At 36.9% G+C, this 26,934-nt stretch overlaps 1 protein-coding gene across 10 annotated transcripts in view; it reads left to right on the top strand.

Moving 5' to 3' along the window:
- Zir (dedicator of cytokinesis) overlaps positions 1 to 26,934 on the top strand; it is a 661,124-nt gene that overhangs the window by 31,966 nt on the left and 602,224 nt on the right. For all 10 annotated transcript variants that reach the window (XR_012967574.1, XR_012967573.1, XR_012967577.1 and 7 more), the window contains exon 3: positions 19,752 to 19,930. Coding sequence is in view for 2 of the 10 variants with exons in the window: in XM_076207846.1 (XP_076063961.1) it covers positions 19,752 to 19,930 (179 nt within the window). In the remaining 8 variants the exon portion in view is untranslated. The remainder of the gene's footprint in view (positions 1 to 19,751; positions 19,931 to 26,934) is intronic.

The raw sequence follows: 26,934 nt of genomic DNA, 5'->3' as shown, positions 1-26,934 counted from the left end.
TTACTTTGCTCCAGCGTCAGTAACTCCAGTTTAGCCAATCTCTCCTCATATGATAGGTTTGCAAGTGCAGGTGCTATTTTTGTTGCTGCTCTCTGGATTCTTTCAATTTTCTTTATATTCTTTTTGATACTGGGTGACCACAATGTCGCTGCATACTCTAGTCTAGGCCTTATCAATGTAAACAATATTTTTTTATCGTGTCTTCGTCCAAGTATGCAAATGCCACTTTTATTGATCTTAGCAAGTTGTAAGCATCCCTGACAATTTTGTTAATCTGTTTATCATAGGACAAGTCGTTTGTGATAATTACCCCCAAATCTTTTTTGGATCCTGCCTTCTTTACCTCCTTGGTTCCAATTGTATATTTTCCTGATATCCTGTTTTCCTTTTTCCAAACTCCATTATGCTACACTTCTTAGTATTAAAGTCCACTTTCCATTTCTGACTCCAGTTCCAGAAATGGGAAGTGGACTTTAATACTAAGAAGTGTAGCATAATGGAGTTTGGAAAAAGGTGTGTGTGTGTGTTTGTGTGTATTTACCCAGTTGCACTCTACCGGAAGGGGAGCCACGCGCGCGGGGTCCCGCCCTCACATCTCACTCCATCTAAACCATTTTTAAATTCATGTATTGTTTTTGCACACACCACTGTCTCATCTAACTTGTTCCAACTGTCTATTACTCTGTGAGGAAAGCTGTTCTTTTTCAAATCTCTTCTATAGCTGTCTTTTTTTATTTTCTTTCCGTGTCCTCTTGTATTTCTATCATCCCATTTTATCAGATTCTCTCTATCAGTAATTTCTATGCCTTTCATGATTCTGTAAATAGCTATCAAATCTCCTCTCTCTCTTCTTTGCTCTAGTGTCTGTAGTTCAAGTTTTGCTAGTCTCTCTTCATATGATAGTTTTGAGAGTGTTGGTGCCAATTTTGTAATTGCTCTTTGTATTCTTTCAAGTTTTTTTATACATTTTTCTGTACTTGGTGACCATATCGTTGCTGCATATTCCAATCTTGGTCTTATCAGGGTGATTAGGATTTTCTTCACCATTTCTTCATCCAGGTATGTAAATGCAACTTTGATTGTTCTTATTAAATTATAAGTTTCTCCAAAAATCTTATTTATATGTTTCTCAGGTGACATATTATTCATAACAATGACTCCCAGGTCCTTCTCATTTTCTACTTTTTTTATTCCTTCTCCCAATTTATATGCTCCTGTTATTCTGTTTTTGCTTTTTCCAAATTCCATTATACTACACTTTTTTGTATTGAACTCCATCTCCCACTTCCTACTCCATTCTTGTACTTTATTTAGATCTCTCTGTAGTGATTCACAATCTTCTTCAGTTTTCACTCTTTTCAGTAGTTTTGCATCATCTGCAAAGAAGCTCATATAGCTTTCAATTCCTTCATCCATATCATTAATATATATAGCAAACATTATTGGGGCCAGAACTGTTCCCTGCGGAACACCGCTTATTACTTCATCCCATTTTGAGTGCTGGTTTCTTATCACTACTCTCATTTTTCTTTCTTGCAAAAAGTCTTCCATCCAATTTAGTAGTTTGCCCTGTATTCCTCCTTCAGTTTCTAATTTCTTAAGCAACTTCTTATGTGGTACTTTGTCAAAAGCTTTCTTTAGGTCTAGAAATGCACAGTCCGCCCATCCATCTCTTTCTTGTATTATATCTATTAGCCTTGAATAGAAACATATTAAATTGGTGACGCATGATCGTCCTTGTCTGAATCCAAATTGCCTTGGATTTAATACTTTGTTTTTTTCTAAATATTTTACCCATCTACTTTTGATAATTCTTTCACAAATTTTTGCTATTGTACTTGTTAGAGAGACTGGTCTATAGTTGGTAGGTTCTTCTTTATTTCCTCCTTTATATATAGGTACTATATTTGCTTTTTTCCAATCTTCTGGAACGTTTCCTTCTTTCAAGGAACTGTTTAGTATGCTATGTATTTTGTCTGCCAGTTCATTCCTGCATTCTTTCAGTATCCAGTTTGCTATTTCATCTGGTCCATGCGATTTTCTGACATCAAGATTACTCAAGTGTGTTAATATTTCATTCTTTGTTACTTCTATTTCTTCCATAGGGGGGACTTTCTCTTTCCATTCTTTCTCTTCAGGTTGTATGTTCTCCCTTGTAAACACTGATTTAAAATGTTTGTTCATAATTTCCGCCATTTCCATTTCCTCAGTGTATTCAACTCCCTCTTGTCTTAATTTCTCCAAGTCTTGTTTGTTTTTCAGTTTATTGTTTACAAATCTGTAGAATAGTTTTGGTTGATCTTTACACTTTTCTATGATATCTTTTTCATATTTTCTCTTTTCCTCTCTGCACGTTTGTACATATTCATTTCTATAACAGGTATATATTTTCCATTTTTCAAGTCTTCTGTCTTTTTTCCATCTGGTCCAGGCTTTGTCTCTTTTGTCTTTTAACTCCCTACAACTTTTGTTGTACCAGCATTTTAAATATTTGTCAAAATATTCCATTTCTCTTCTGTTGTTTCTTCTTTGTATATTTCTTCCCAGTTTTCCTTTTGAAAGAATTCTCTTATTTTATCAAAGTTTGTTTTTTCATACATCATTCTTCCTTTTCTATATTCATTTCTTTTCATATATTTTTCTTCATTAAGTTCCAGTTCAATCAATATGTGGTCACTTTTACTTTCACCACCCCTTGTCACCACTGTCACCACCGCTGTCGGTCGTCGACCATTACACGTATATTTGACTTGTAATACCACTCGTCTCGAGGCCCCTTGCCTTCTTTACGTGAGTTTCACTAAATATTCAAGTTCCTCTTAAGCAGTATGCCCAATGCCTTGTATTTCCTGTAGTCTCACTATTTTCTAAGCCCCGTGCCTAGTTCTCTCGTCCTTTGGGTTAATAAAAGGGTGGTGAATTTTCTTTCTTTCACTGTAATTTCACCGTCTTGTTACACTCAGGATCTCTTTCTCTCGTCTCTCTCCATCGTCTCTCTAGATCGTCTCTCCAGATCGTCTGACGAGATCCCGTATCCTACGCTAAGCTACCTTCGTCTGACGTCACTAATTTTTCTAATCCAATCTCCTATGTCTTTTCAAATAAATGTCACTCCTTATGGGCGTGACTTTGAATTCATGCACCAATAGTTTTTTCTCCTTCTCCACCTTGCACCAATCCGGAAAGCCATTGCAATGCCACTAGCAAAATCGTTTACCTCAGCATTAGTCAAACGAAGCTAACCTGCGCTTACAGAGTTTTGATTACATCATCGATTATAAAACAGTCACCACCGTCGGTGTGTTTACATAGACATAGCGTCACCTCAATGTTATCAAAACAGCAGGCGAGCAGGCAGGCTCATTTCCATTCGTACAACTACCGGCCTCTTACAGGGCTCGGCAGCTACCCTTGGTCGTCCCGACCAATTTCTTATTTCCCTCTTACAGGGCTTGCTAATATATTTCTAGAATAAGCTAATCTACCCTTGCGTAATTGTTAAGCTACCCTCCAAAATACATCATTCATGCAATAAATTGGGAATAATACATAAACATAATACCTATAAATGTGAATAACATGCATGTCAATATATATAAGGTATTGAATTAAGCGGTTACATGGTTGATTTGCTTTGACAGAGCCAATCTCCGGAATACAACAAAGGCAATCAGTGCTGCCACTAACACTGAAAGTAAGGGTATGATAAGGGTTGGTAGTATATGTAAATCATTTGAGGGAGATCTTGACAATGGTCTTCTCTTAATTTTCAAGGGAGGAGAGTTTTCAGGCAATGTGAAGTTGAAGGTTGAAATGTAGGTGTCATCGGTTAAATGCATTGTATTAAGGGTATTAGAAATGGTGGAAATAGTGTCTGCATGCAATTCGCAGTTATCTTGAATAGAGACAAGACCTTCAACCAAATCCAATTTAGGACTCAACCCGGGACAATTTATTGATACCTTGGTCTTGTTAGGGAAAAACAGGTAATGAGATCCTTGTATGTTACAATGAGGGATCTGGTCTACCAAAATTTGTTGGTAATGACAGTTGTTCATAACAGACATATTCCTAACCAGAGAGTTCATGCGAAGCTTCTCGGAACACAAAAGAAAGGATGTAATTGATTAGAAAATTCACTATGAGCACTAACTTTAAATTCTGAATGGTTTATCATCTTTTCAATAGCAATTAATTTGCAAAACACACTAATCTAGAGTTTGAGTGTCTCTTCTTGTTCAATATTCATTTTTTTCAACACACTTAATTTTCAAAGACAGTCTTATTACTTTAAAATGGTCACAATACTCATGTGTGTACTCAGATGAGAGGTCCTTAAGTCCTTAAGGTTCCATGTCTGACCACAGCAGATCCTAGGTTTTAGGTTTCCATGTATCTGCTTGACACCAAGTTCCAGTTGTTTAGGTCTCCCATCCCAATTACATACAAATGGTCAATACTATCTGTAAAATACATCAAGATTAATGTTCAACTCTTGAAAAATATCATTATAATATTCTCCATATTCTCCAGGGTTATTAATATTTATGCACAAAGTATTACTATAATCATCTTCATAGATCTGCAAGCTAATTTTCCTTATGTCATCTAAATGTCCTATCAATTCTTCTCTTGATTCTAAATGTTTAAGTTTAAACTTGTTTCCACCTGCAGAATCAATTACCCTATATGGACCAGTGTACCTTGGTGAAAGTTTATTATTGGGTGAGGTTAGTTTGACCATTACTAATTCTCCAATTTTCAGTTCTAGTTTATGAGCTATTTTGTGGTGTTGTTCCTTCATCTCTTGTGAATACACCTGCATATGTTTCCTAACTCTTTGGTGAATACTTTGAAGAGTATTTATCCTATTGGATATATAATCATCCATATTATATATGGGTTTTTGCTCTGCAGTCAACATTTCATATGGCAGAGTTTTGTCCTCCCCAAAAATTATAAAATGAGGGTTTAGGAAGAAATGTCAATGTAATAGTACTGGGAGACCTTAATGCTAGAGTGGGAAATGGTCCAATCGATGGAGTGGTTGGGAAGTGTGGAGTTCCAGGAAAGAATCGTAGTGGAGAGTTGATGGTGGAAATGTGTCTAGAAAGAGAGTTGATGATAGCAAATACAGTGTTTCGGAAGAAAGTCAAGCATAAGTACACATGGGAGAGGGTGGTGGAGGGAAGGGTGGTAGATAGAGCGCTAATGGATTATGTAGTGGTAAATAGGATTATGATAGGAAGAGTTAAGGATGTACATGTGCTAAGGGGAGAGGGTGGGGGAATATCAGATCATTTTTTGGTGGAAGGTAAGTTGAGAGTGGAGGATAGATGGAGAAGGAGGAAAGGGACAAAAGGTAGGGAGGTTCTTAGAGTGAACTCCTTGAATGAAAAGGAAAAGGAGAAGGAGTACGAAAAGAAGCTGAAGGAGGAGTGGGAGGGAGTAAAGGATAGAGCAGAGATGGGTGTGGAGGAGGAATGGGGATGGTTCAAGGAGGGAGTCTTAAAGTGTGCAAGGATGGTGTGTGGAACAAGAAGGACAGGGGGAAATAGAAGAAAGGGTAGTGAATGGTGGGATGAGGAAACAAAGAAGGTTGTAGAAGAGAAGAAGCGAGCATTCACAGATTGGTTACAAAAGAGGACAGGGGAGTCATATGAGAGGTACAAAGAAAAGAAAAGAGAAGTAAAGCAAAAGGTAAAGGAGGCAAAGAGGAGAGCAGATGTGAAATGGGGTAGGAGTATGACAGAAAATTTTGAAAGTAATAAAAAGATGTTTTGGAAAGAAATTAAGAGAGGAAGAGGAGGCGAATCAAGTAGGGAAGAAAAGGTAAAAGGTACAAATGGAGAGTTGATAATGGAAGAGATGGCAGTGAGGGGAAGATGGGCAGAATATTTTAGGGAGTTGCTAAATGTGAAGGAGGATAGGGAAGGAAAGATAGCTGCAGTGGGAAATACGAAGAAAATGAGAGTGATGAGTGAGGAGAACGGAGGAGAAATAAGGAAGGATGAGGTGAAGGCAGTTGTAAAGATGATGAAAGCAGGTAAGGCACCTGGTCTGGATGGATGTCATGCAGAATGTCTGAAAAAGGGAGGTTCAGTGATGGTGGACTGGTTGGTGAGATTATTTAATGTTTGCTGGAGAGAGGGTAAAGTACCGGAGGACTGGAGTAGTGCCTGTATAGTTCCTCTTTACAAGGGAAAAGGGGACAAGTGTGAATGTAGTAATTTCAGAGGGATTAGCCTGTTGAGTGTAGTAGGGAAGGCTTATGGGAGAATCTTAATTGAGAGGATTAGGAGAGGAACAGAAGGAGTAATTGGTGAGGAACAGTGTGGATTTAGGACGGGTAGAGGTTGTGTAGATCAGATCTTTGTGGTAAGACAGATATGTGAGAAAGCTATAGGAAAGGGGAAGGATATTTTTTGGGCTTTTATGGATCTGGAAAAGGCTTATGATAGGGTAGACAGAAAGGCACTGTGGGAGGTTATGCAGATTTATGGGATAGGAGGAAAGCTTTTGGGAGCTGTCAAGAGTTTTTATGTGAGTAGTAGAGCATGTGTTAGGATTGGAAATGGAGAGAGTGAGTGGTTTGAAGTAAAGGTGGGACTTCGTCAAGGATGCGTTATGTCGCCCTGGCTGTTCAACTTATACATGGATGGGGTGGTGCGAGAGGTGAATGCTAGGGTAGTGAGTCAGGGATTGGAGATGGTTAAAGAAAATGGAGAAAAGTGGGAGGTGAGCCAGCTGTTGTTTGCGGACGATACTGCGCTTGTGGCAGGGTCAGAGGAGGGATTGAGGAAGCTGGTGGCAGAGTTTGGGAGAGTATGTGATAGAAGAAAGCTAAAGATAAATGTGGGTAAAAGTAAGGTGATGAGATGTACAAGGGGTGAAAGTGGCAGTAGACTGGAAGTGAACATTAAGGGAGAGCGACTGGAGGAAGTGGATAGTTTTAGATACTTGGGTGCAAGTGTAGCAGGAAAAGGTGGAGTGAAGGTGGAGGTAGAATGTAGATTGAGAGAAGCGAGTAAATGCCTTGGTGGTTTAAAGAGTGTAATGAGAAATAGACATTTGGGAATGGATGCGAAGAGGAGACTGTATGAAGGAGTGATTGTGCCAACAGCACTGTATGGGGCAGAAACGTGGAACATAAGAGAAGAAGAGAGAAGGAGTTTGAATGTGTTTGAGATGAGGTGTCTGAGAAGTATGATGGGGGTTACTAGGCTAGATAGAGTGAGAAATGAGGAGGTGAGGAGGAGAACAGGGGTGAAAAAGGATTTGGGAGAGAGGGTTGATGAAAGAATATTAGGATGGTTTGGACACATGGAAAGAATGAGGGACGAAAGACTAGTAAAAGAGGTATGGAAGGCAGATGTGGAGGGAGTGAACATGAGGGGACGTCCTAGGATGAGGTGGATGGATGGGGTGAAGGGGGCTTTGGGGAAGAGGGGAATGTCTGTTGAGGAAGGAAGGGAGAGGACGGAAGACAGAGGTGAGTGGAGAATGGTTGTATATGGATGATGTTGTGACGACATGAGGAGGAATAGGCGGGGGGGTGGGGTAGTATGTGTGAGTCAATTTTGACGCAGCCCGAAGGGATTTCTCCCCGTCCTCTCCTTATATGCAAAGGGGGACGGAGAGGGGGGGTCGCCGATTAAATGAAGCGGCCTTGCTGTGGATGTACTGTGTCTTGCGACACTGCTTCTGACCCAGGGCGGTGGGCAGGGTTCAGGGATGACCCGTCATCCAGGAGGTGCTCAGATGAGAGGAAGGGTGGGAGGGGTGTGGAGTGTATTTAGGGATGAAATGGGTGGGAGTGTTTTTATGCCTTTCCTTTTGTGGCTACCTCCCTTGGAAGGGGGAAAAAGCCTTGGTATATGTATGTATGTATGTATCCCCAGTTGCTACATTAATTTGATTGTTCAGGGTACACTTAACACAAGGAATCCAAGTATCCCAAGTTACACTATGAGGACTTATTAGGGTTCTAAGACATATAATTATCTTTTTGTTTAACCTTTCTACTACTACATTACTTTGGGGATGGTTAACGAGTATATTGACTTTCTTGATGTGGAATACACTACATAGATTTTCCAAGATTTTGTTATTAAATTCAGTCCCATTATCTGAAACTAGGATCTTAGGTGTAGTAAAGTTACAGATTATCTGGTCATAGATTACGGAAGCAATAGTTTCAGCTTTCTTATTGATTATGGGTTGTAATATACAAAATCTTGAAAAATAATCAATAGCAACAAATAGGTATTTAAAGCCGTTCTCGGACATTGGTAATTCCAATGTATCCATGTGAACTCTTTCCCAAGGTTTCTGTGGAATGGGATAGGTGAGTATAGAAGCAGGTTTTGGTGTATTTCCCTTCACCTTTACACATTTTACACACTTTTCTATATAATCATATATAGTTTTCTTCATTCCTGGCCAAAAGTATTTAAGTTGTGCTTGTCTATAAGTTTTATCCTTTCCAGGATGTGAACTACAATCACTATCATGAAGTAACTTCAATATCTCATTTACCAGAGTTTGTGGTATAACCAACTGATCTACTTGACCTCTAGAAATATCTTTCCCATTTACAAATGTTTTCCTATACAATATTCCATTAATCAAATGAAATTCCTCTATCTTATACCCCTTTGGTAGCTTTGGAGGATCTCCTCTTGGGTTCATCAAATGCTTGATTATTGAATCACATGTCTCATCATCTCTCTGTTCTCTTATTAGCATTTCTTCATCTAAAGTTACTAATTCTTCTATACTACAAACAAAATTAATCAACCCAGTCCCAGTCATTGGTTGACTAATGTTTCTAGAAAGTGGATCTGCTACATTCCTTCTACCCGGAATATATTCAAATTGAACTTCATAGCACTGAAGTATCGCAAACCATCTAGCAAGTCTGCCTCTAAGATTCTTATGCTTAAATAAGTTCTGAATAGCTGTGTGATCAGTCCAGACTCTGATGGGATACCCTAGTATCATATCCCTAAAACTTTCTAAAGAATAAATTACTGCTAAAGTTTCTCTTTCAGTTATAGAATAGTTTCTCTCCGCACTATTACAAAGTCTGGATGTGTAAGCTATGGGTTTTAAAGTTCCATTTCTCTCTTGCATTAGTATGCCTCCTAATCCTATGTCAGACGCATCAGTACAAAGGATAAATTCTTTTTCATAGTTGGGAAAAATTAAAATAGGTGAACTCGTGAGTTTATCTTTCAACTTGTCAAAAGCTTGCTGTTGCGCAGGTCCCCACATGAACTTTGAGTCCTTTCTTAACAATGAACTTAGTGGAGTTAGCAATGTCAGCATAACTTTGAATGAATTTTCTATAATATCCTGTTAATCCCAAAAAGCTCCTAACCTTGTCTACATTGGTCGGAACTGGAAAATTCTTGACAGCGTCAACCTTTGAATTTACTGTACTAAGTCCGTGTCTGTCTATCTTATGTCCTAAGTAAATGACACTGTCTTGCAAGAACTTACATTTTTCAAGTTTTACTTTTAACCCAGCTTCTCCTAGTCTTGAGAATATCAAATCTAATTTCTTAAAGTGCTCCACTGCAGTCTGAGAAACTATTAAAATGTCATCTAGAAATACACTGGCAGTGTTTCCTAACAATCCATCTAGAATAGTATTCATTAATCTCATGTAAGTTAATGGACTATTACATAACCCAAATGGCATTCTCTTGAACTCGTAATGTCCTGTTGTAGTAGAAAATGCTGTGAACTCTCTTGAATCTTCATGCAATTCTATTTGCCAAAAAGCTGATTTGATATCTATAGTACTAAAATATCTATTCTCAGTTCCCAAACTTCTCAAAATGTCACCGATAATGGGTAATGGTAACCTGTCACGAATAGTGTGCTTATTCAATTCCCTGTAATCAATAACTGGTTGCATAGTCCCATCAGACTTTGGTACTAAGATCAACGGAAAATTCCACTCGCTTTTACTATGTTCAATAATATCCTGTGATAACATTTCAGTGATGAGTTTATCTACTACAGCTAATTTAGAGTGAGGAACTCTGTAGGCTGGTATGTAGATAGGTTGTGTTCCTGGTTTTAACTTAATGTGATGTTTTAAAACAGTTGTTTTGCCTAAGGCGTCCCCCGGCAAAGCAATTGCTTTTTTATGTTTCATAAGCAAAGCAAATAAAGCTTCATCCAACTCAGGGCAATTAGTTGATTGTAATAATTCTTTATATCTATTTCTTAAGTCTATGCCTTCTTGAACTGAACAAATTGATGAAGTTGGTAATTCTATCTCCTCACTATTCTCATTTAAAATCTTAATAGGTTTAGTACACACCTGAATACATCCTATTTGTGTACCTTTCTTTAAAACTATCTCTTTATTCATAGTATTAATTACTAATACTTCTACTCTGTTCTTATTTGTCTTATAAATCCCTGAGTCCCACTTCAATCCTTTAAGTTTAACTGATTCTGGGACTGTAATTACTTCAGAGTCTACATTGATTCCTTTCAAACACACTTCAACCTTATTAATTGACATGGGGTGTAACAATGTCGACCTTGTTAATCCGCAATCTGCAATTCTCAAGGCATCTGTGGTTGATAATTTAGTAATCTCTGGGATTTCCTGAACTTCTGAGTTGGGTTCACAAATTGTTTTACTTTCTGTAGGGTTGGACCGCTCGGTCACGCTATCTAAGATAGAAATGTTATCTAAGGATTCATTGATTCCTGTCACTGGTCTTAAGTCTGGTTGATTTAAGAATGGGATTAACTGTGACTTCACTAAAATTCCTAAGTCAGCAGGACAAATTACCATGTTTTCTTTTCTCATAGTTGCAAATCCTATCAATAAATCTCCTGGAAAAACAGACTCTTCTACCACTATCACTGGGATGTACAATTGTTCATTTGTATATAAGGCAACTTCTACCTCAACCTTACCTAATGTTTTTAACTGATTTCCAGTTACACCTTGCAATGTGTAACGGATTGGTTCCAACATTTTCACTCCTGGGTTCAACTGGTTTAAAACTTTACTAATAATTACATTAACTACAGACCCTGTATCAATAAAAATTTGAATAGGCTTATTGAACACTTTACCCGCAATGAGAGGTCCTACAGAAGTTTTACCAACAGTAATTATCAGTTTGTCAGTTTCTTTCATCTCTCTTGCATTCCCATACTTAACACAATACCGCCTATCGGTATATATATGGGGAGGTCTGAAATTGTTTATTCTGTGTCTGGGGGTTTTCCTCTTAGCCCTGGGGATACCCGAAAATTCTGGCACTCATGAGTCCTATGTCCAATTTTATTATGGTAAATACAGAATGGAGGGTTCCTACATTGATACTCATTGTGACCTTCGTATTTGCAATTTCTGCAAATAATCCCATAAAAACATTCTTGTGCTTTGTGTTCCCATGCATTACAATTAAAACATAGGATTCTGGTATCCCTATCCCTAGATGGACTTCTAGCATATCGCCTATGTCCTACTTCTGTTTTCTTAAACTCTCTAGAGTTCCTATATTGGCTTTGTTGATTTATAGGCATTACATATGGGTTTATTGTTCTGGTCTCACTGTATCCTTGAAGAAGATAATCTACTTCTCCTAAACTTATATTTGATTTTAGATCCTTGTACAGCCTTTCTGCTGTTAAGTCATCAGAATTCTTTGCCAATAAGCTAAATGTAATCAATTTGATTACCTGTGAAATTTTCATCTCGCTAGATCTTTCTATCCAGTCTGAATCTTTCAAGATAGAATTCATGTCTTTTGACCATCTATCTAATCTAGCTAAGTACTCTGTGTCAGTTTCACTTGTCCTAACTTCCTTAATCATTTTTACCAATGATCTAATAGGATCCTGATCACATTTGGACATGAAATGTTTGAGAAAGGCCTTCTTGTAATTATCATATTGATTAATTTCTTCCATTTGCTGGAAGTTAATGACAAACCTCGCCCTTCCATGCTCTGGATCTATATTCTCCTTAAGAATCTCAATCTTACAGATATCATTGGTAATGTTTTTACTTACTATAAGAGTGTCTATGAGGTTGAGGAATTTGTTTACACCATATGTGTTAGACTCTCCTGTGAATTTTGGAATATTTGTATTTGATGTGTGAATTTCGTGTCTCAACACGTTAGAATTCTGAGAGGTACTCATACTAATACCTTGCTTTATCCTGGCTGCTTGCGATGTCGCTTCGTGATGTCAATGTCTGTTTTGACATCCTTCTACGGCCTTGTCATTCGTCAGCGACGTTGTTCCATCACACACTCTGCCTTGAAGACCGCCTTGTAGATGATGATCATCTTGAAGAATCTTGAAGAATGCTTGTTCCCATCGTAGCAGTTACTTGAAGTTGTAGATTTCTCTCGTAGTCGTCCTTGGAGCCAATACACTCTTGATTTTGGATGTCTCGTTCCCGTAGACTTCTTGTACCAGTTCTTCGTTCACCAGTTTATCTAGCGCCACTTCTCTTCGGAGGTGTTTAACACTCAGTTCGTCGCACCGCTGTTCACCACTTTCACCACCCCTTGTCACCACTGTCACCACCGCTGTCGGTCGTCGACCATTACACGTATATTTGACTTGTAATACCACTCGTCTCGAGGCCCCTTGCCTTCTTTACGTGAGTTTCACTAAATATTCAAGTTCCTCTTAAGCAGTAGGCCCAATGCCTTGTATTTCCTGTAGTCTCACTATTTTCTAGGCCCCGTGCCTAGTTCTCTCGTCCTTTGGGTTAATAAAAGGGTGGTGAATTTTCTTTCTTTCACTGTAATTTCACCGTCTTGTTACACTCAGGATCTCTTTCTCTCGTCTCTCTCCGTCTCTCTAGATCGTCTCTCTAGATCGTCTCTCCAGATCGTCTGACGAGATCCCGTATCCTACGCTAAGCTACCTTCGTCTGACGTCACTAATTTTTCTAATCCAATCTCCTATGTCTTTTCAAATAAATGTCACTCCTTATGGGCGTGACTTTGAATTCATGCACCAATAGTTTTTTCTCCTTCTCCACCTTGCACCAATCCGGAAAGCCATTGCAATGCCACTAGCAAAATCGTTTACCTCAGCATTAGTCAAACGAAGCTAACCTGCGCTTACAGAGTTTTGATTACATCATCGATTATAAAACAGTCACCACCGTCGGTGTGTTTACATAGACATAGCGTCACCTCAATGTTATCAAAACAGCAGGCGAGCAGGCAGGCTCATTTCCATTCGTACAACTACCGGCCTCTTACATTTACTTATTGGTGTTTTGTATTCAATTTTGTCCACTACTCTAGGTTCAGATGTAATTATTAGGTCTAGTCTCGATGGCTCTTCTTCATTTCTATACCTAGTGTTCTCCTGTATCCATTGTGTCATTGTATGGTCAGTAACCATCTCAAGTAGAGCGTTTCCCCATGAGCCGTCTCCACCCTTTACTGTCATTTCTTCCCAGCAGATTTCTTTGCAATTAAAGTCGCCCATCATAACTATTCTTCCTCCCTCTTCCATTATCTTGTTTAATGTTATCTTTGTGTCCTCTAACATACTTTTATGTTCACTCTCTTCCCATGAGGCTGTTTTTGGGGGCACATAATTTATCACAAACTTTCTGCTCTTCTTATCTCTGTCTTCTACTTCCATCATTATCATCTCTACTGTATTCTTTCCATATGTGACACACTTCACGTTTATATCCTTCTTAGTCAGTAACTTAACTCCACCCCCTTCCTTTTTCACTCTGTTCTAATCCAATAATTGGGTGGTAGTGGACCTTTTAATTTCGTTTCTACAATTCCCATTATGTCTGGTTCTTTTTCCTTCAAATAATCATTCAGCTCATTCAATCTTGTTATTAATCCATCTATATTTGTGTAAGACACTCATAGTTTTCTGCCACTTCCATTGTGTTCTCTGTTTCCCTTTTGTTTTTCTCTTGTATGTCGACTTTCTTTAGTTTCATATTCACTACTCTCCAATAGAATCTCTCTTTTTCTGACTCCGTTCTTTTCTCATTTTTTTCCCTTAGCTTCAAGTCTTTTCTGTTTTTCTTCCTCTCTTTCCTCTTTATTCATTTCCCTTTTTATCCATACCTTTTTATATTGTTCACTTGTTGCTAGTTTCCCTGTTTTGGATAAGATATTCTCAGCCGTAGTTTGTGACCTGAATTTAATCTTAATTGGTCTGGTCTTGTCTGTACTATATTTCCTGAGCCTGAATTTCTCTTCAATTTGTTTCATTATTTCTGGTTCATCTTCCTGAACTAATTCTAGTAAATTTCTTACTTTTTCATTTTCCTCTTTGATTCTTGTGGTTCTATCTGGGTTATGTTTCTCTTCCATTCCTAATATAATTATACATTTCTTTCTGTCTGCTAAATCTCTTACTATATTCTCCTTCTGTCTCATCACTTTAATAACTGAGTCTTCAGTTTGTTCTTTCATTTGCTGTCTGATTATGTCAGTGAATGCAACTTTGCTATTTTCTTGGATTTTTTTCCAACCCTCCTTGTTCTCCTTATTATTCTCCTTTAAGACTTTATTCTCTTCTTTTACTTCTTTTAACTGTTTTTTTAATTCTTCAATTTCCTTAGTTAAGTTTTTGTTCGCCTTCTCTAGTTCTTCCAATTTTTCAACTCTGCACAATGTTGTTAACGTGACCGAACTTAAATTCCCAGTGCTCGATCATCTTATCGAGTTTCTCTTCTAGTCTTGTTAATCGGGGGGGGTTTGTGTCCCCCCCACCCTCTTTAAATCCCTGGAAAATATTCTCATCATCTTCTACTGTATTGCTCTTATCTATACTTCTAATCTTTACATTTTTGTTAGACATTTCATCATCGCTAAATTGGTCCGGTCCTCGTTTGTTTAGATTTTGTCTGCCTGCCTGGGCCAAGTCCTCACCTTCCTCATTTCCTTCCATTTCCCTCAGTAATCCCTCCCCTTCTCCTTTTTCCTTACTTTCCCTACACCACGAGCAATTTCTCCCCACCCTGCAAATACAATAGGTACTTCCTTTGCTTTGGGATCCCCGAAATTTCACTTTTTCTTCAGAACGTCGTCTATGCCGTCCGTTCGTTGAAGTGTGTGTGTGTATTTTGTGTGTGTGTGTGTATTTACCTAGTTGTATTTTACGGGAAGGGGAGCTATGCTCGTGGGGTCCCGTCTTCATATCTCATTTTATCTAAACTATTTTTAAATTCATGTATTGTTTTTGCACACACCACTTTCTCATCTAACTTGTTCCAACTGTCTATTACTCTGTGAGGAAAGCTGTTCTTTTTCAAATCTCTTCTATAGCTGTCTTTTTTTATTTTCTTTCCGTGTCCTCTTGTATTTCTATCATCCCATTTTATCAGATTCTCTCTATCAGTAATTTCTATGCCTTTCATGATTCTGTAAATAGCTATCAAATCTCCTCTCTTCTTTGCTCTAGTGTCTGTAGTTCAAGTTTTTGTAGTCTCTCTTCATATGATAGTTTTGAGAGTGTTGGTGCCAATTTTGTAATTGCTCTTTGTATTCTTTCAATTTTTTTTATACATTTTTTTGTACTTGGTGACCATATCGTTGCTGCATATTCCAATCTTGGTCTTATCAGGGTGATTAGGATTTTCCTCACCATTTCTTCATCCAGGTATATGCCACTTTGATTGTTCTTATTAAATTATAAATTTCTCCAAAAATCTTATTTATATGTTTCTCAGGTGACATATTATTCATAACAATGACTCCCAGGTCCTTCTCATTTTCTACTTTTTTTATTCCTTCTTCTCCCAAATTATATGATCCTGTTATTCTGTTTTTGCTTTTTCCAAATTCCATTATACTACACTTTTTTGTATTGAACTCCATCTCCCACTTCCTACTCCATTCCTGTACTTTATTTAGATCTCTCTGTAGTGATTCACAATCTTCTACAGTTTTCACTCTTTTCAGTAGTTTTGCATCATCTGCAAAGAAGCTCATATAGCTTTCAATTCCTTCATCCATATCATTAATATATATAGCAAACATTATTGGGGCCAGAACTGTTCCCTACGGGACACCGCTTATAACTTCATTCCATTTTGAGTGCTGGTTTCTTATCACTACTCTCATTTTTCTTTCTTGCAAAAAGTCTTCCATCCAATTTAGCAATTTACCTTGTATTCCTCCTTCAGATTCTAATTTCTTAAGCAACTTCTTATGTGGTACTTTGTCAAAAGCTTTTTTTAGGTCTAGAAATGCACAATCAGCCCATCCATCTCTTTCTTGTATTATATCTATTAGCCTTGAATAGAAACATATTAAATTGGTGACGCATGATCGTCCTTGTCTGAATCCAAATTGCCTTGGATTTAGTACGTTGTTTTTTTCCAAGTATTTTACCCATCTACTTTTGATAATTCTTTCACAAATTTTTGCTATTGTACTTGTTAGAGAGACTGGTCTATAGTTGGTAGGTTCTTTATTTCCTCCTTTATATATAGGTACTATATTTGCTTTTTTCCAATCTTCTGGAACGTTTCCTTCTTTCAAGGAACTGCTTATTATGCTATGTATTTTGTCTGCCAGTTCATTCCTGCATTCTTTCAGAATCCAGTTTGCTATTTCATCTGGTCCATGCGATTTTCTGACATCAAGATTACTCAAGTGTATCAATATTTCATTCTTTGATACTTCTATTTCTTCTACAGGGGGGACTTTCTCTTTCCATTCAATCTCTTCAGGTTGTATGTTCTCCCTTGTAAACACTGATTTAAAATGTTTGTTCATAATTTCCGCCATTTCCATTTCTTCAGTGTATTCAACTCCCCCTTGTGTGTGTGTATTTACCTAGTTGTATTTTACGGGAAGGGGAGCTATGCTCGTGGGGTTCCGTCTTCATATCTCATTTTATCTAAACTATTTTTAAATTCATGTATTGTTTTTGCACACACCACTTTCTCATCTAACTTGTTCCAACTGTCTATTACTCTGTGAGGAAAGCTGTTCTTTTTCACATCTCTTCTATAGCTGTCTTTTTTTATTTTCTTTCCGTGTCCTCTTGTATTTCTATCATCCCACTTTATCAGATTCTCTCTATCAGTAATTTCTATGCCTTTCATGATTCTGTAAATAGCTATCAAATCTCCTCTCTCTCTTCTTTGCTCTAGTGTCTGTAGTTCAAGTTTTGCTAGTCTCTCTTCATATGATAGTTTTGAGAGTGTGTGTGTGTGTGTGTGTTTGTTTTTCTTTTTTCCTCTCAGTGCACTTTTACATATTAATTTCTATAGTTGATATATATTTGCCATTTTCCAGTTTTTTTTTTTTTTTTTTTTTTTTTTTTTTTTTTTTTTTTTTTTTTTTTTTTTTTTTTTTTTTTTTTTTTTTTTTTTTTTTTTTTTTTTTTTTTTTTTTTTTTTATCTTTTCTCCATCCTTTCCAAGTTTTGTCTCTATCATTCGCCTCACTACATCTTCTGTTGAACCAACATTTAATGTACATTTTCTCTTGTTTCTGTCTTGCTATGTATTTTTTCACTCGTTCATTATAGATTTTCATCAAGATCACCTATTTCTCTTCCACTTTTGTCTCTTCAATATAGAATTTTTCTCAATTTGAATTTTGAAAGAATTTCTTAAGTTCTCCAAAGTCTGTTTTGTTGTACATCAATCTTCCCTTTTCTGTACTTTTAATTTCTCTCCATATATATTTCTTCCTTTAGTTCAGCCTTTATTAGTACATGGTCACTCTTTCCAAATGGTGTCTTTTATTCAATTTTATCCACAATTTCAGGTTCTGTTGCAAACTTTAAATCCAGTCTTGATGGTTCATTACTTCTGTATCTGGTATTTTCATTGACCCATTGTGTCATTGTATGTTCCATGGTCATGTCTGGTAATACATTTCCCCATAGATCCTGTCTGCCCTTCACTGTCATCTTCTTCCAACATATTTCTTTGCAGTTAGAATCCCCCATAAGTACCAGGTTAACCCTGTCCTTTAGTATCTCATTTAATGAATGCCTTGTATCATATAACATTTTTGGATGCTCGCTCTTTTTCCAAGAGCCCATTTTTGGGGGCACATAGATCACCACAAACTTTCTACTTTTCATGTCTCTGTCTTCAACTTTTAACATGATCATTTCCACACTGCTATTACCCCCAGTAACCTTCATCACATTTAAGTTTTTCTTTGCCAAGAACATACAATTCCCATTATGTCTGGTTTTTCATCTGACAGGTAATCATTTAGTTCATTCAATCCTGAGATTAATCCGTTAATGTTAGTATAGGCTACTTTTAATTTTTTCCATCTCCATCCTGTTTTCTGTTTTTGTTTCGCTTACTTTGATATACCATTTTCTCTGCCTCATGTTATGACCCTCCAATAGAACTCCTTGCTTTCAGTCTCCATTCTCTTTGCGTTTTTTCCTTAGTTTCACCTCTTAGTGTCTTCTCTTTTTTATATACTTAGCACTCATTTCTCTTTTTATCCATATCTTGTAATGTTCACTCCTTGCCAACTTACTTGCTTTTGCTAATATGTCTTCTACTATCATTTGCAATCTTAGTTTTATCTTTAGGGGTCAGTTTCTTTCCTTAGAATATTGTCTCATTCAATACACTTCTATATCTTTCTCTTCTTCCTGGTCACAATCTTGTATTTCTTTTAGAATTGATATTGCTGTTTCTTTTTCTGCTTTTTCTGTCATGTACCTCACCAGACCATGTTTTTCCTTTAGTCCATATATGACAATACATTTTTTCCTATCCAATGTATCTCTAACTCAATTTGCCTTTTCTTTAATTATTTGAATGATTATATTCTTTGCATTTTCCTGCATCTGTTGTACTATTTCTTTAAAAACAATTTCTTTATTTTCTCTGTTTTCCTTCCATTTCTTAATCTTTTGCATACTTTCTTCACCTAAGTTTTCTTCCATTCTTTCAGACATTGCCTGTATTTTGTTATTAACCTCTTTTTTTTTTTTTTTTTTTTTTTTTTTTTTTTTTTTTGTCACTATTGGTAGTACAATTAATTTTCATCTTTTCATTTTCATGTTTAATTTCTTTATTTTCTCTGTTTTCCTTCCATTTCTTAATCTTTTGCATACTTCACCTAAGTTTTCTTCCATTCTTTCAGACATTGCCTGTATTTTGTTATTAATTTTTTTTTTTTTTTTTTTTTTTTTTTTTTTTTTTTTTTTTTTTTTTTTTTTTTTTTTTTTTTTTTTTTTTTTTTTTTTTTTTTTTTTTTTTTTTTTTTAGTTCACACTATTGGTAGTACAATTAATTTTAATCTTTTCATTTTCATGTTTAACTTCCACTAGATAATTTTTTAATCCCTTTAGCTCTTTTTTTTTGTTCAGAATTTATTTTCTTCAGATCAGATATCTCATTGTTGGCTTGGGTTAAACATTTTGCTAATTCTACAATATCCTTCCTTAGTTCTATGAATTCGTTTTCCCACCATTTTCTATTATTACTCATCTCCCTTTCCATGTCTAAGATTTGACTCAGATTTCTTCTTTCGTACTTAACAAAACCAGAAAAAGTCTTCATTATATAGTCAGAATCTTCCTGGCATTTCAAAGCCTCTGTTTACATTAAACCTCGGCATGGCGCCCCTAGATGGCTCTACTTTTGGGTCGACATTCAGCTCAAAATCATTATTTTAATTTTCTTGCATTTTCCCTCTTTAGTTAAACTTAACACTGCAGATATATTTAGAGTTGTAAATACTAATAAACAGTGATTACTTTCACACACAGCAAGTTCCTCTTCGTGAAGTAGTTGAGCCACTGGACTTTGAGGAGTTTCTTGAACAGCATCAGTTGGAGGTAGACCGGGACCCAGCACGGCCCATCCTCAGTTTTCCTCATGATGACCTCCTTGCCACCTGTATTCCCCGCAGGATTAGTACAGTTCACCCAATTGTTCCTGAGAGTAGGTGAGTTACAGCAGGCCAGTTATTGTTGTAGTACCCTAATCTGGGCAAACAGACCCACTTCCCTCAGGAAAGTTAGGGCTGCCACTGAACATTTCCAAATACCATGTACCGTATTTTTCGGTGTATGACCCGCGGCTTTTTGCCTCAGAAAGGGGCCAAATTTCGGGGGTGCGGGTGATATATAGGTGCGGGTCATCTGTGGATTCTGGTTAGAAATTGCCCTCTTACGCAGTCAAAAAAAAAAAAAAAATGAACTATTAGTTTAGCTGGGTGCCCTCTCGGATCAGAGATTTGCGGGGGGACTGACCGGATTCGTCGTATGAAAGTTGATTAAAGTCATAATACAGCGCGTACGATCGAGACAAACGACAAAGAGAAGGTAGGATTTGTCTTACCCGCTTTACATGCTCTTGTTATTAACCCCTTCCATACGGTGCCGCACACGTAGGCATCATGGGGAGCGAGTGTATTCGCGAGGCTGCCATATCGGCGTCTTGATTATATTTATTGTAGTCGCCCCTCCATAATGACATTCTTTCTAATTCTTTTGTAATCGCATTTTCTATGGTTATCAAAATTCACGGGTGAAGAGAGAATGATCGATATAAGCGGTGACTATATTTTATGATGCGAGTATTATTACGACACGTCGTACGGCTGGCATTGGCTGCTGCCACCGAGATCTAAGTCCATGACGCCTACGTGTGCAGCACCGTATGGAAGGGGTTAATAAAGGCATTATCACAAATAAAACAGGCTTAACTAAACAGCATGAACACAATACAAGTGACCGGTACCAACACCAACATCGTGTGTCGCGATCAAACAAAAACAAGCGGGCGGCCATTTTCGCAATTACAAATTACAAACTGTACCTGATTCCTTAATGCTAAATTTGTGCATTACATGTGGGTTGTTCAAGCATGGAAGAAAATTAAAGAATCGACTATTCAGAACAGTTTCCGTGAATCAGAAATGTGCCATCCAGCAATGTTTGATGCATGCTACGACTCGGAAAAGGAATCGGACGAATCTGAAATCGAAATGGAAACGGATGAGGTCACTGCATCAGAATTGGCCAATTTATACCACAACCTCTTCCATGACGATACAGAGGATGAGGAATTCGATGGCTTCATGAGCGATGATACGCCTTCATAAACATTGACTGTCGTCTGTGATCACTGTGTTTTTTTTCTAATAACGATGTGCTCCATTGACTCTGTTCATAACAGTTCAGTAATGTGCTCTATTATTGTTCTATTCTATTGAAAACTAACCATTGGAAATTGTTTGGTTTAAAAATTAATTACCAGTGTTTGTATGGCAATTATAAACCAATTGATTAATTACCGGTAAACAATCAAACAGGGTTTTATGGCATTATTTACACAAATTTATTAAGGTTCTTTGTAATATATATATATAAGTGCAATAAAATATATTGAAATGTAATTTGTTGGTTATTCTTCATCTTCATCACAATCAGAAATAAATAGGACTGGAGGAATACTAGTATCATGATCATGAATCGCAATGCCGCGTCTTCGACCCATCCCAAAGGCATCGTAAGATCAGTTGCACACTTTCGAGATCACCCCTCTTTCATCAAAGCTACCACTACATCTAGTGGCAGCTTCAGAAACCAAATTGTGATGAATCCTGAAAAGCAAGATAACACCAAGAAACCTGCTAATATCGGAAAACATATATATTTTTTTTTCATAAATCACATAAGCATTGATGAAACAGAAAATTTAGAAAAAGCCTCAGCTTTGAAATTACTTTGATCACCACGTCAACGGCCGGCCGTAACAACAACCGCCGTGAGCTGTGCCTGTGGCCACCCATGCATGGGTAGTATACATCGTCGGATCTACACTGCCGCGCACGCCATATGACTGCAGGTCATACAGTGGTGCGGGTCTTGTGTGGATTTTCACTAAGGTGTAAGGGGGTGCGGGTCATATAACGGTGCGGGCTATAGTCCGAAAAATACGGTATGTTGTTTGTGTTTTGTTTCTAAAGTGTTGTTAGTGATGGATATTTTTCCAAGAGGTGGCATGTGTTGTAGGTATCTGCATGGTAGAGTGAGCAAATATCATTTGTATTTACCTTGTAGTATATAGGGTTAGTCCTGTGCTCATTGAGTTATCTGTTTGGCAACACTTATCAAACTTTGTCTTGTTTATGTTGTTGGCTTGGATTATACTTTGACCCATTTTAAGTATCTATGTGGAAAGCAATACTTCAAAACATCTTCCACATAAGCTTACTTTTTCAACTTTTTTACCATGACCTCACCTTGATCTTTCATCCCATACCAGCAGATCCTCTCTGCCCTTTTTTTTGTACTTTCTCTGATCTAGATACCATTATCATGTCACCTCTTTGTCTTCACTCTTCCCATGTGGAACGTCCCATTTTTCTCAAGCTATGTAAATCATTAGTGTGTCCACATTTGGAATATGCTGTTTCCATACAGTCACTGAATCTCATTAAAGACATTTACAAATTGGAAAGACTACAACAGCAAGCCACAAAACTGATTCTATAGATAGTCAGCAGATCTCCTCTTTCTCTTCTTTGTTCCAGAGTTGGTATTCCCAAGTTGGACAATCTTTGTGTGTTAATTTGGAAAAAGTTGGTGCCAACTTTGTTGTTGTGTTTCTTTGTATTCTTTCTAATTTCTATATTCATTTTAGTACTGGGTGTCCATAGTGTTGCTGCATACTCCAGTTTTGGTCTTATTAGTGTAGCTAATATTTTTTTAATCATTTCCTCATCCAAGTAGTCAAATGACACTTTCATTTACTTTAATAGGTTGAAGGTTTCTCTGACTATTATATTGATATGTTTGTCCGGTGTGATGCCTTTGCTGATTATTACTGCAAGGTCTCTTTCCGAGTTCACTTTTTTAACTTCACCAATTTTATAATTTCATGATATTCTATTTTTACTTTTTCTAAAATCTATTATACTACATTTCTTAATATTGATGTTCACTTCCCACTTTTGAGTCCATTTCCAGATTTTGTCCAGGTCTAACTTTAATGATTCACAATCGTCCTCTGTTTTTACTTTCTTTCGTATTTTTGCATCATCTGCGAAGAAATTCATATAACACTCTACTCCTTCATCCATGTCGTTTATATATATGGCAAACATGATTGGAGCCAGTACTGAACCTTGCAGGACACCACTTATCATTTCTTCCCACTTCGAGTACTTATCTCTAATTACTACCCTCATTTTTCTCCCAGTCGGAAAGTCTTCCATCCATTCCAATAATTTTCCTCTGATGCCACCCATTGATTCTATTTTTCTTGTTAGTTTTTTGTGTGAAACCTTATCAAATGCTTTTTGTAGGTCTAGAAAGGCACATTCTGCCCATCCATCCCTCTCTTGTACTATTTCTATTAGTCTCGAATAGAAGCAGATCAGGTTTGTTGTACATGATCTTCCTTGTCTAAATCCAAATTGTTTTGGATTCAGTATAATTTTTTCTTCCAAATGTTTAACCCATCTACTTCTGATAACTTTTTCACATATTTTTGCTACTGTGCTTGTTAGGGAGACCGGTCTGTAGTTAGTTGGATTATCCTTGTTTCCTCCTTCATATATTGGTACAATATTTGCATTTTTCCAGTCCTGTGGTACCTTTCCTTCTTTAAGTGAGTATTTAATTATATTGTATATTTTATCTGTTAAATCCCCAATGCATTCTTTCAGTATCCAATTTGCAATTCCATCTGGACCATGCGATTTTCTGACATCAATGTTTTTTATTTGGTCGCTGATTTCCTTCTGTGTTACAGTTATTTCCTTCATTGGGAGGATTTCTATCTCTATTCCCTCACAGTTAGGTGAGTTCTCAGTTGTGAATACCAATATGAAATGATTGCTCATAAAATCTGCCATTTCTTGTTCTTCTGTATATTCATAATTTTCCTGGTGCAGCTTTTCTATTTCTTGTTTATTTTTTAGTTTACCATTTACATACCTGTAAAATATTTTTTGTTCCTTGCATTTTTGTATTATTTCTCTTTCATAGTTTCTCTTTTCATCTCTGCGTATTTTTACATAATCGTTTCTTAGTTTGATGTATGTCTGCCATTTACTCTTTTTTTTTTTCCATTTTTTCCAAGCTTTGTCTCTTTTATCCTTAGCTTCACTACATTTTTTGTTGTACCAGTTTTTTATGTATACTCTTTCTTGCTTTTGTTGTAGTACATACTGTTCACTTATCAATTTCTTTTAGTATATTCCATTTCTCTTCCATGCTTCTTCATTTAGGAATTTTTCCCAGTTTGTGTTACGAAAGAATTTTTTAGATTTCTCAAAATTCATTTTGTTGTACATTAGTCTTCCTAATCTGTGTTTCTCATTTCTTCTTAGGTCCATTTGCTCTTTTAGTTCAAATTGTATTAGTACATGGTCACTCTTTCCTATTGGAGTTTTGTAATCAATTCTGTCCACAATTTCAGGTTCTGATGTAAATATTAAATCCAGTCTCGATGGTTCCTCATTGTTTCTGTATCTGGTGTTTTCTTTTATCCATTGAGTCAATGTGTATTCAGTGGTCATATTGAGTAGCATGTTGCCCCAGATGTCTTCTCCACTCTTTACTGTCATTTCTTCCCAACATATTTCTTTTGAATTAAAATCACCCATAATTACTCTATTTCCTCTTTCCTTCAGTATATCTGTCAGTTCATATTTTGTATCTTCCAACAGTTTGGAATGATCATTTTCTGTCCAGGACTGTGTTTTGGGGGGCACATACACTACAAATTTTCTACTTTTCATGTGATTGCTTTCAACTTTTATCATAATTGATTCTACATTGTTTTTTCCTTCTGTTATCTTTGTCACATTTAAGTCTTTCCTAGTCAAAAATAATACTCCCCCACCCTGTTTTTCCTTTCTATTCTTCGTCCAACAGTTGTATAGACCTTGTCCCACAGTATTTGGTGGTAGAGTACTTTTTAATTTAGTTTCTACTATTCCCATTATGTCTGGTTTTTCTAATGCCAGATAGTCATTTAATTCATTCAGTCCTGAAATCATTCCGTCTATGTTGGTATAGGCTAACTTTAATTTTTTCCTTTCTCGCCTTTTTCTGTCTGCTTTGTTTTCTTTTTCCTGATATACCATTTTCTCAGCCTCACGTCCACTATTTAAAAAAAATTCTTTTCAGTCTCAGTTCTTTTTTATTTTTTCATTTTTTCATTTGCTTCATTTCTAAGTTCCTTTTCTTTTTCTTCTTCTTCATTGCTCATTTCTTTTTTTATCCATACATTTTTGTGTTGTTCACTGTTTGCTAGTTTTGTTCTAGATAGTACTTCCTCTGCAATAATTTGTGACCTAAGTTTCACTTTTAGTGGCCTATATTGTTTTTCTTTTGAGTATCTACCTACTCTATATGTTTCTTCAATTTCTTTATCTAAACTTTGTCCCTCTTGAATCTCGTTCAGAATTTTTATAGTGATCTCTTTTTCCTCTTTTTCTCCCTGATATCTAGGAACATCATGTTTTTCTTTAATACCATAGATTACAATGCATCTTTTTTAGCCCGTGTACCTGACCAAATTATATTTATCTTTAATCACTTGGATTACCGTTTCCTTAGCATTCCCCTTGACCTGCTGCTCCACTATTTCTTTAAAAGATAATTTTTAACTTTCCTGTTCTGCTTTCCACTGTTTCTTTATTTCTTGGAAGTAATTTTCTTTAATCTTTTCTTCCACTTTCTTGGTCACTGCTTGCATTTGATCCTTAATCTCTTTCTTTGATTCCTTGTTCCTATTCATATGAAAGAGTAATTGTGCTAGCAGCACTGTATGGGGCAGAAATATGGAATGTAAGAGAGGAAGAGTTTAAATGTGTGAGATGAAATGCCCTAGAAGTATGATAGGAGTTACTAGGCTGGATAGAGTGAGAAACGAGGTGAGGAGGAGAACGGGTGGAAAGGGAGTTGGGAGATAGGGTTGATGAAAGAGTATTGGGATGGTTTGGAGACATGGAATGAATGAATGAAGAAAGATTAGTAAAAGAGGTGTGGAAGGCAGAGGTGGAGGGAGTGAACATGAGGTGGCGACCAAGAATGAGATTGATAGCTGGGGTCAAAGGGACATTGGGAAAGAGCGGAATGTCTGTTGAGGAAGGAGGGAAGAAGACAGAAGATAAGGGTGAATGGAGAATGGTTGTGTATGGATGATGCTGTGATGCATGGAAGGAGTGGGTGGGGGATGGGGGTTGAGGGAGTGTAAGTGAATGGTATTTTGACGCAGCCCAAAGGGCTTTCTCCCTGTCTTCTCATTTTCTGCATGAGAGGATGGAGAGGGGGTTGTCAATTAAATGAAGTGGCCTTGCTGTGGATGTACTGTGTTTTACAATGTTGGTTCTAACCCAGGGCAATGGGCGAGATGCAGGGATGACCTGTCTTCCAGGAGTCAAGAAAAGAAGAAGGAAGGGGTGGTGAATGGGAGTGGATTATGTGGGGATGAAATACATGGGAGTAGATTTATGCCTTTTGACTTTGGCTGCCTCCCTTGTAAGAGAGGAAAAGCCATTGGTATGTGTATGTATGTTAATTATTAATCATTATTTATGTAATTTTATTTTTTTATTTTTTCGTATTTATTTTGGATCAGACCTAGTTATGGAACAAAAAGTCTCCTGTTGGTATGCTCTTCCTTTGTAATCCTTTCTTCATGTCTTGTCATTTAGGCTTGGGATCACCTTGGTTGTACCCCTTTGTATTCTGTCTTAAATCTGTCTTCAGGTTTGGTGACCACACCTTTGCTACATATTCCAGTGTGGGAGGAATCAAACTTTCTCTAATCTTGTTCATATTCTCTTGGATGTAATGAATTGCCACTATTTTATTCTTCAGTGATTTAAAAGTTTCTCTTGTAATTCTCTTTATATGGCTTTGGCTATAAGTAATTTCTTATCAAAATTCCTAAATCCTTTTCCTTCTTTGTCTATGTGATTAATTC

This window comes from Oratosquilla oratoria, chromosome 24 (genome assembly GCF_046742065.1).
Source record: "Oratosquilla oratoria isolate Oo_2021 chromosome 24, ASM4674206v1, whole genome shotgun sequence".
In the NCBI taxonomy this organism is placed as follows: Eukaryota; Metazoa; Arthropoda; class Malacostraca; order Stomatopoda; family Squillidae; genus Oratosquilla; species Oratosquilla oratoria.
This window is presented reverse-complemented; position numbering and strand designations above follow the sequence as displayed.